General features: G+C 45.8%; 1 protein-coding gene across 1 annotated transcript; it reads left to right on the top strand.

Annotated features, from left to right (window-relative positions):
* The first annotated feature begins 215 nt into the window (after positions 1-215).
* On the top strand, positions 216-9705 carry PSMB3 (proteasome 20S subunit beta 3). The gene is made up of 6 exons (XM_061391594.1): positions 216-317; positions 648-832; positions 3309-3416; positions 6814-6991; positions 8615-8709; positions 9605-9705. Exons 1-6 carry the CDS (start codon positions 315-317, stop codon positions 9651-9653), a joined length of 618 nt encoding a protein of 205 aa, XP_061247578.1. The 5' UTR covers positions 216-314; the 3' UTR covers positions 9654-9705.
* The last annotated feature ends 565 nt before the right edge of the window (positions 9706-10270 follow it).

The raw sequence follows: 10270 nt of genomic DNA on the forward strand, positions 1-10270 counted from the left end.
GACGGAGGTTCCGGCCGGCGTCTTTGGCTTCCAGAGACTGGGTCCACCACTATCCCAGATTGCACCGCGACGCCGAGCTCTTCCGCACTCACAGTGACTTTTCACTTTGCGCTTTCCTTACCTAGGTTTTGGCTTCTCAACCAAACTCCTGTACTGGTGACTGACAAAGATACACAGCCAATAGAAAATCAAGATGTTCCGGAAGGGTCGGCCTCTCAGCCAATAGAGAGAAAGCAGCGAGGGTGGTTGCGTAGAGAGGCCCTTAGCAGGTTTGCTGGAATTGTGGCGATTGGAGGTCCTAACACACCGCAATCATGGTGAGACAGGGAGCAAAGAAGAGGGACTTGGGGTAGGGATAGAGGAATGGGGAGGGGAGGTCATGGGAAGTTTGGGAGGTCGAGAGGCCTGGTGGTCGATTGAAGGAAGCCACTTCAGTTTGAAGGGGGAGCGAACCTTGGTGAGGACAGCGGCGGGAAATGGGGCTCCTCGAAGCCTCACAGCGCTAATCTCAGAGCTGGAGTTCAGGGTATCCAGGCGCCTCCAGAGTGGAGGACGGTGCGTAGAGGAGCCTGCGAATCAGGGGCCGCGCCGGGTGCTATGGCCTTGTTTGCCCCTCGAGCTGAGCCCCTCCGCTCTGTTTGCTTCAGTCTATTATGTCCTATAACGGAGGGGCCGTCATGGCCATGAAGGGGAAGAACTGTGTGGCCATCGCTGCTGACAGGCGCTTCGGGATCCAGGCCCAGATGGTGACCACGGACTTCCAGAAGATCTTTCCCATGGGCGACCGACTGTACATCGGCCTGGCGGGTCTTGCCACCGACGTCCAGACAGTGTAAGTGTCGGGGGTTCCCACCCACACCCACGCTTCTTGGACTAGCCTTGCCTAGCGGGATGAGTGGCCTGGGTGTCAGTCTTCTACTGAACACTACCACTGAATCTGAGACTTTGTCGAACACTGTTAACGATAGAGTGGATCCTAACCAGGTTAGCATTTACTCGGAGCCAGATACTGTGGAAAGCACCTTATCTTCATGGACCTTAATCTTCTTAAGGACATACATCACCATGTTGCTCTCCCATTTTGCAGATGAGGAAACAAGGTATCAGAGAGTCTTACTGCTCAAGTTGTAAGCTAATGACTGACTCCCAGGATCCCAATTTCTGAGGCCAAAGCTCATGCTCAGTCCCTAAAGAACTACAAGTGGTCTAGTTGGGAGACAAGGCAGGCATATCGAAAGATAATTAATCCATAATGAGCTGGTGCATATTAACTGCTAGAGTAGCTATTTAGTTGACAGTGATTTTGTGAGAGAAGGGAGAATTGGGGAGATGAAATAAGGATTCTGTGAGGTGTGAGGGCTGTGGTCATAACGGGGTGGTGTAGTGGGAAAGGAAAAGAAGGCATTTCTGAGAGTTGTTGCTGACTTACCTAAGTGGCTACTTGGATATTGTGAGGCCAAAGAGTTGTGCATTGAGGTTGGGATTCCTGTCTTTTTTATCTGTTAAGTGTCTAGTTTAGTACTTGACATGTAGGCAATCCAGAAATGTTTCAAAGATGATTTTCGTTTTGAGCATGTTGACTGAAATTGAGAAGACTAGTTTTAGGGGAAAGGTGATGACTTTGATTTTGATACCAATTTTGAAGTGACAAGCCAAGTAGAAACATTCTGTGAGCAGTTGAGGTCTTGAGATTATATCTCAGGGCTGGATAGGCTTTGGTGATCTGTTAAATCTATGAGAACAGATTACAGAGAGACAAAATGTATAGAGAGAAAAAATAAGTGACAACTCAAGAGCTGAACTGTATATTCAGTAGTGGGGTAAGAAGAGAGACAAGAGGAAAAGAGTCAGGGTCAAAGTTTCAAGAGGGAAGATGGGGTTACAGGTGGCCTAAGAAGCAGCACTTCTTGGACATAGTTCTTAGAAGATTGATAATTCCTGATGTGATATTTTTGAATTGTGGTGCTAGAGAAGACTCTTTAGAGTCCCCTGGACTCCAAGGACATCAAACCAGTTGATCCTAAAGGAGATCAACCCTGAATATTCATTAGAAGGACTGATACTAAAGCTGAAGCTCCAATACTTTGGTCACCTGATGCAAAGGACTGACTCATTAGAAAAGACCCTGATGCTGGGAAAGATTGAAGGCAAAAGGAGAAGAGGGCAGCAGAGGATGAGATGGTTAGTTAGCGTCACTGACTCTATGGACATGAATTTGAGCAAACTCCAGGGGATAGTGAAGGACAGGGAAGCCTGGCGTGCTGCAGTCCATGGGGTCACAAAGAGTTGGATACAACTTAGCGACTGAACAACAACAGATGTGGATGGGAGCTTGTCAGGAATTTTTTTCTCTCATTTCCTTTAAACCTTCCTAAAGTCTCAATAATATATATAACTTGGATATTCTTCCTGAGATCTGAACCAACCAGTCCTTTTATCCCAGTGCTGGTGGAATCAGAGAATGATGGCTTAGTGTTCCTGTCACTGTGAGGCCCCCATTAGTCTTCCTGTCTCCAATCACAGCTGTTCCCCTCACACTATTTTCTTTTCTTCAGGAGGCTTCTCTCACCAAGTTTGCATGTTTGTGGGCAGTCATTGCTAATTTTGCTGGGCCTCATTTTCCTCGATGACGCTTAGGCTTGTGTCTTTCTTCTGGGGTCCTGTGACTCAGTGCTCCGCTTCCAGCAGTCTTGTCACTGGTCTGCTCCCTACAGGGCCTATCCCTGAGCTCTGCCATGGCACTGGAGGAGGCGTGGCCTCTTTTCTTAGGTGTCTTTCGGTCCAATAGTGCAGCTGCTGCTGTTTATTAACACTCATACGTTATCTCACTGCCAGATGACTTACTTTGTCCCCATCTTAGGAATGGAAAAATTAAGTGGGAAGAGGAAGACTTAGCCCAAGTCAGCTCTCTCAGTTTACTGCTCTTTCTACTGTAAGCTGCCATCACTATGTCTGCATTCAGGCTCCTGTCCAGAGTGTGCTGTATAAACTATTCCTCAAAAACGTGTGTGTGGGGGGGTGGGGGTGGGGGGGTTGGGAATCCGCTTCTTTACTCCCCTTTTCTCACCTCAAAAAAAGAATGAGGAAAAAGGTTAGCAGAGTGGCATGTTTACAGGTAGAAGTGTTGGACAAAACCTCAAAGTGGGCATGAGGCTGGACTTCGGGTAAGAAAATCACTGGGAGACGGGGAGGAGTCTCTTGGCAGGTTTGGGATTGTGTGTCTCCTTAGGCACCTCCTGACCTCCATGAGGTGGACACAGGGGACATTCAGCAATTACTTGCTAACACATTGTCTCCTTCTACCACAGTGCCCAGCGCCTCAAGTTCCGGCTGAACCTGTATGAGCTGAAGGAAGGCCGGCAGATCAAACCTTACACCCTCATGAGCATGGTAGCCAACCTTTTGTATGAGAAACGGTGAGTAGAAGGGTAGCCTGGGACTTGGGGAACATACCTAGGAAGGAAATTCCCCTGGCTGACTCATGTCTTATTTGTAGGACAGTATCCTTATTTTGGGGGGTATGTTTTCTCTGGGCCTAACAATCAAATAAGAAAGAAAAAGGGCTACTTCAGAAGAAGGCAGGGAAAGCAAATAACCTTGATCCCAGGCAACAAAATTAATGCTACCAAAGTGTGCCCAGGAGTCTCCCAGCCAGGAGCCACCCTTACCCCAGAGTTCATTCTGTTGTGATCATTAGATTCTCTGGAATACATGGAATCTAGGAATTGCGTATGTTAATTTTTGACATTTGGTAACTTTATGGTGAGACAAGAAGGGGCCCCTAATTGTAGAATTCAGTCCAGAAGTTGTGATGAAATTGAAGGGAGAGCCTGTAGATACTTTCCCCATCCATCTCTGGGCAAAACTGGGTGGTAAGAAGACGAGTTGAGCTCTTTTTTTCTTTATTTTTTTTAAACTTTTTATTTTGAAATAATTTTTGACTTTATAGAAAAGTTACAAAAGTACTCTTTAGCTTTAAAACTAAAATTTTGCCATTTCCATATGTGGAGCAATATTGTTGCCTTTTTACTACTGAAAAATAAGAGTTATTGTTTTTTGGTTGATGTTAATATTCTTAGCTATGAATTGTCTGACATATGTGTAATAACCATGTTTCTAAAAATCCCAAATTGAGAAAAGCTTAACAAAAGATTTTGAAAAACTATTTTATGGGGGTAGGCAGGGAGAGGTGTTTCTTTTGTTTTGTTTTATAAATTTAATTGAGGTGTAATTGATTTATAATATTGTATTAGTTTCAGATATGGGGGGAAATCTTACAGAGTTGTACAGATTACCTCACACTTAGGTTCCATATATTTAATGGTTCATGTTTACTCATAATAAAAATGCGAGACATTGAGGCTGACCTGGAAAATTCTAGATTCTTAGCTACTGTAACCAGGCTTTCTGTACAAGTCCAACTGAAGTCATTGATTTTTCAGCAGGATAGGCAAATGCAATGATTTGCAAAATTGAGCCATGTACAGACCCTTTTTAAAGTAAAAAACTTCTTATGGATCCCAGAGAATCCATTCAGGCACCTCTGTGAAACACTGCCAATAAAAAGTAAACACTAACCTTCAGGTGGTACCTTGGCATCAACATGACTGGAAGTATAAACACAGGCCCTGAGTTGTGTTGTTGTATTTAGTTTTAAGGTTGTTACCCAGGTAATTCAGGACATTCTTATTTAACTTTATTTTCAGTTTATTGAGAGGAAAATACAAAATTAATTTCTTAGAGAAATTTGATATCTCGGGATCTGTTTGAGAAATACCAGATCAAAGTGCACTACTTCCACCTCTTCCTCTACCTAACAATTATTATTTTTTATTTAGAATTATTATTTTTTACAAAGTTGTACCTTAAGATCATGCCCATGGGTATTACTGAGAACTGATATAAGACATGAATAATGTCTGTTTACTTACTGTTTCTGTTGAGGATACTGGCCATTACTTTTTGAGTATTTCCTATATAAAGATCCCTATGATGACCCAGGACCCTATGACATCCCTGTTCAGCCTAAAGAAGTTGGAGCAGTCATCACCCCTTTCCCCGGTGACCTGAGTCCCCATGGCCTGAGATGGGGCTAGATAGTCACTCAGTCACAAGCAGGGTGTTAAGGGGCCAAAGATTTGACCCATAAATAAAAAGAGTGGGGATTGTGGAGCCCTATACCAAGGTCACAGATGTGGGGCCCTGTACCAGGGTCATCTCTGGAACTGACTAAGCCCCATAACAGCTGTTGCCTTGAGACCCCCTGACCTAAACCAGCCAACTCCCTATTAGGTAAAATACCCACACTATAGCACCCTAACCAATCACCTAATGCCACCCTTCCGGCAGGAAGTTTCTTTGTCTTTGAGACTATAAAAATTGGCTACTAGCCCACAAAAGGGGTCAGTTCTCCCTTGAGCTGGTCCGGTGTTCTAACAATGTCTCCTGCCTAATCAACTGTATTTTCCTCTCAAAATAATAAATGAAGATCTCTTAAGATAGATTCTTCTCAGATCTCAAGGTCTAGAGCAAGTTTCTGATGAGCTGTTATTTCCTGATGGCAGACAATGACAATAATCCACCTCACTGAGTATTTTTTTTGCTTTGCCTGCTGGGAGACTCAGAACAAAACTTTGTGTTTAGTTTGAGTGTCTTGCATTCTGTTTGGAGGGGTTTTTTGTTGGTGGTGGTGCATAGGAAGACCTTTTTTTAATGAACTGATTTACACTGTTTTGTTAGTTTCTAGTAGCACAAAGTGATTTAGTTTTATATATATATGCATATTCTTTTCCATGATGGTTTTTTTTACAAGGGCCTCCCTGATAGCTCAGTTGGTAAAGAATCCGTCTGCAATGCAGGAGACCCCATTTTGATTCCTGGGTTGGAAAGATCCTCTGGAGGAGGGATAGGCTACCCTCTCCAGTATTCTTGGGCTTCCTTTGTGGCTCTGCTGGTAAAGAATCTGCCTGCAATGCAGGAGACCTGGGTTCGATCCCTGGGCTGGGAAAATCCCCTGGAGAAGGGAAAGGCTACCCACTTCAGTATTCTGGCCTGGAGAATTCCATGGACTGTGCAGTCCATGGAGTTGCAAAGAGTCAGACATGACTGAGCAACTTTCACTTCACGTGGTTTTTTTTTTTTTTTTACAGGATATTAAATGACCATTATATTTACAAGATATTGAACATAATGCTGTAGAGCAGGACCGTGTTTAACTATTTCATATATAGTATCTGCTAACCCCAAACTCGTAATTTATCCCTCCCCACTCCCTTTCCCCTGTGGTAACTGTAAGTTTGTTTTCTGTGTCTATGAGTCTGTTTCTGTTTCACAAAGAAGTTTGTGTCATATTTTAGGTTCCACATAAGTGATACCATATAGTATTTCTTACTTCACTTAGTATGATAATCTCTAGGTCCATCCATATTACTGCAAACGGCTTATGTTTTTGTGGCTCAGTTTTATTTTCAGTGTTTTTCTACAAACTGCTTGAAATCTTTTTTTGAAAGGAGTAAAGGTATAGGTGTATAAATAGAAGACTGAATGGTGATAGGACCTGGATGAGGATAGGGAAGAACAGGTTAAAAAAAAAAAGAAAATTCCCGAAGAAAGAAAGAGGAAGAGAGGGTCAGTGGTGAGGGAATATGAAGGTAAGAGTCAGAGAAAAGAAGAAAAAGTCTTAGAGCATTTATAGATGGCAAGAGAGGAGGGGAAGGGGGATTTGGATCTGGGCCAGGGCCTTGTCTGGATAGACTAAACAGGAAAGGAAATGCTCTTGAGTGCCATTTTCTCTCTCTGCTCCTGGTCCCACAGGTTTGGGCCCTACTACACGGAGCCGGTCATTGCCGGATTGGACCCGAAGACCTTTAAGCCTTTCATTTGCTCTCTAGACCTTATTGGCTGCCCCATGGTGACCGATGACTTTGTAGTCAGTGGTACCTGCACTGAACAAATGTACGGGATGTGCGAGTCCCTCTGGGAGCCCAACATGGTGAGTTGTTGGCGTGGAGTGGGGCTGAGTTCTGAGATGCCCACTCCTTGACCATCAGGGGAAAATGTGTTTACCTGACTGGTAATGAGGAGAATCCCTGAAGGAAATGGTAACCCACCCCAGTATTCTTGCCTTTGAAATCCCGTGGACAGATCAGCCTGACGGGCTACAGTCCATGGGGTCGCAAAATAACAACAACAATGGGGAGAATGGTGCGGGCAGGAGAGAAAGTCACAGCTGTTGAGCCTTGGAAGGGTGTCTAGAAACTTCATCTGCCAGAGCCTTGGCTCCCAGAGAGAGCGCCTTCTGTGAGGAGACCTCAGTCAGATATTTGCTACAGCGACAAATAATTCCTCATTGGAGTTTATGGGGTTCTCACATCCATTCATTGAATAAACATTTAACAGGGTGTAGGATTATTTAGAGGCAGCTCAGCAGAACGGGCTGTGGAGCCAGGTTGTCTAGGTTGGGAACTCAGATCCACCTACCATCTAAATTGGTTATGTTCTTGGGTAAGTCACTTTACTTCTCTATGCCTCCACTTCCTCAGCTGTTAAGCAGGGATAATAGTAGAACCTGTCTTACGAGTGGTGGTGTGAGGAAATGGCCTGGAAAGATGGGAGCAGTGCCTGACAGGGAGGGTTAACTGGTGTGCCAGTTCTGCCAGGCTCCAGGGAAACCAGGAAGTCCATCCTCAAGGGCCCATTGCAGCCAGTGAAGCCAGACAGACACCCAGTTATCTGTTAAAATGAAGTTGACGGGGAAGAGGAGGAAATAAAGGACCTGGTTGGCAGAAGGAATAGCCTGTGCAAAGGTTAGAGGTTCAGGAGGGGCCTGGGGAGTGGAGTGACTGGAGAGAGCTTGCTGTGGTTGCTGGAGTGTGGGCAGAATGTGGAGGAAGGCGGAGCCTGAGGTCAGAATGAGCCTTGCAAATGCTTTGGATGGCATGCCAAGGAATTGGCACTTTTTTCTTTTGACATGGTGTCTAAGGTAGTAAGAGACCCTAGGAGCCAGAGGCCTGCAGGTTGGTGCGGTGGGCTGTTGGCACCTGCAGGAGGTGCTGAGGTCCTGAGCAAAGAAAGTGGCATTGGGGGAGCAGGGCAGCCAGAGTCTAGAGGATTTAGTCCCTTAAAACAGAAGTGAGAATGGTGGAGATGCTGAGGATACTTGAGTTTTCTAGCTAAGCAAACCAAGATAGAGGATGTAGAGGACGGAAGAGGTTTGGCAGGAAATGGTTCCATGGTTGGACAGGCTAGGTTCTGCGGCACTTTGGAGCCATGTGGGAGGAGAGATGATCAGACAGCTGGTGAGGCACAGAGGAGCGGTGGGGACTGTTCTCCCCATTTTACAGAAGAGGGATTGAGGTTTTGTGGAGGGACACTGACTTGCTCAAGGTCACACTGCTGGTTAACAGAGGAGGTTCAGGGCCTCAACTTTATCTTAGTAACCCTGCTTCCTTCTGAGAAGGGGCTGAGGGGGTTTCTCGCACCCAGGGTACTATCCCTCCAGACACAGGAGGTGCCTGGGCTGGGCACCTTGAGCCTAGAGAAAAGAGAATTAAGGAGCCAGACCAAGTGAAGGTCTGAGGTTCTGGGGATTGAAAGGCTGCTACTCTGTTGGCAGGATCCAGAACACCTGTTTGAAACCATCTCACAAGCCATGCTGAATGCTGTGGACAGGGATGCGGTGTCAGGCATGGGAGTCATTGTCCACATCATGTGAGTATGCGTCAGAAGTCTGGGAGCTTTGCAGACACGTGCCTCTCCCCTCCTGCACAAATAGCCCATCTTCCCAGCCCCCGAGTCAGGTGTGAAATAAGAAAGGTTCTTGCAGCAGGCACCAGATAGCAGATATCCGTGCTTCTTAAGGGTGGCAGCTGGGAGCCTACCTGGATTCCCTTCCCCCAACCTCTGTCCAGTGAGGCTCCCTGGCCCTGAGTCGCCTCCTCTTGCTCACAGTAGACATTTCTTGCCTTCCTGAACAATGTTCCCAAAATCTCAGGGACCTGTGCAGAGCTCCTGCAGATTGATCAGAATACATCCTGGGTCCCTCCTCTCCTCTCCCCCAGCATGGAAGCCACACCTGTATGGTGTACCGAGCTCAGTGACCACCTTCCAACCCCCTAGCCAGAGTCCTGCCACCCTTTCCTTCTTGTTTAGGGCTGTCACCAGGAATCTGACTGGCTAAAGTCAAAGGTACCCTCCCGACAGCTTTCCTTGGAAAGTGTCCCAGAATAAGGGTCCCATTTGGACCCTTTTGTTACGGGATGACCTGCTTAATTCCTGTGAAAAACAGATTAGGGCTGATATTGAGAATTTATAGTCACTGAAGTGAAACCCTCATACCCGCTTCCTCAGTTCCTTGTTCTCCAGGCTGGGGGAGCCCTCGCCCTGCTCTGGAGTGCTTCACACTCCAGCCTTGAGTCATCCCAGCTCTTGATGGCTTCACCTGCAGAAATTTCTCCATTTCCCCCTTCCTCACCACAGGCCAGGGGAACAAGCTGATGTTAGTGTAGCATGGGCAAAACAGCTAACCCGAGTTAGGACAGCTCTTGCTGTAGTTTGTTCTGTAGTCTCGTGGATTTAGATGTTCTGTGACTTTCTCCCCCTGCAGTGAGAAGGACAAAATCACCACGAGGACACTGAAGGCCCGCATGGACTAACTGTTTTCAGAGCCTTTTTTTTTTTTTTTTTTTAATAAAAGATTTTCTTTCACTCCTGCTTCTTTGAGTGTTTACCACAGATCTCTGTCCCCAGCTGGGCAGTTACAAATAGTACTTGGGGTACAGCTTAGCCCTCAGGTTTTCTTGACTTGCAGCGTGCTCTGCTGGCCCACCAGTGGGGGTGGCATCTGCAGATCACTTGCAGGTACGTGCTGTGCTGGAACCGCACAAGGTGCTTAATGTTCTAGAATTCAATCACCATATCGATTCAAGGCAATATACGTTTTTTCCTTGTTTAATGACCGTTAAGTAACTTGTCCAAGGCCACTTTGTGGCAGAGCAAAGGTGTAAGCCCATGTTCCATTTGACTCCAAAGCCTAGAAACCTTTATACTCAACTCTTGGAAAACCCTTCAATAGTCTTTGTTTCAGGTAGAAATTTGGCCACGTATCCATAAGTAATATCCTTACACAGTAGAGTTTCTTAATCTTGGCTACATGTTAGTCACCTAGGGTGCTTCCAAAACACAGGTATTTTGATCCCTGATTTATTTGGCCTTTTAAAGGGGCCTGGACACCTGTTTTTCCCAAAAGTTCCCCAAATGATTCCAGCTTGCA

The sequence above is a fragment of the Bos javanicus genome, chromosome 19, assembly GCF_032452875.1.
Source record: "Bos javanicus breed banteng chromosome 19, ARS-OSU_banteng_1.0, whole genome shotgun sequence".
Classification (NCBI taxonomy): Eukaryota; Metazoa; Chordata; class Mammalia; order Artiodactyla; family Bovidae; genus Bos; species Bos javanicus.

What these genes read in the sequence shown, in the direction of transcription:
- PSMB3 (XM_061391594.1), top strand. An exon ending in GCCACCGACGTCCAGACAGT is followed by an intron (nt 833 to 3,308) that starts GTAAGTGTCGGG and finishes CTTCTACCACAG; the next exon opens with TGCCCAGCGCCTCAAGTTCC. An exon ending in CCCTCTGGGAGCCCAACATG is followed by an intron (nt 6,992 to 8,614) that starts GTGAGTTGTTGG and finishes CTCTGTTGGCAG; the next exon opens with GATCCAGAACACCTGTTTGA.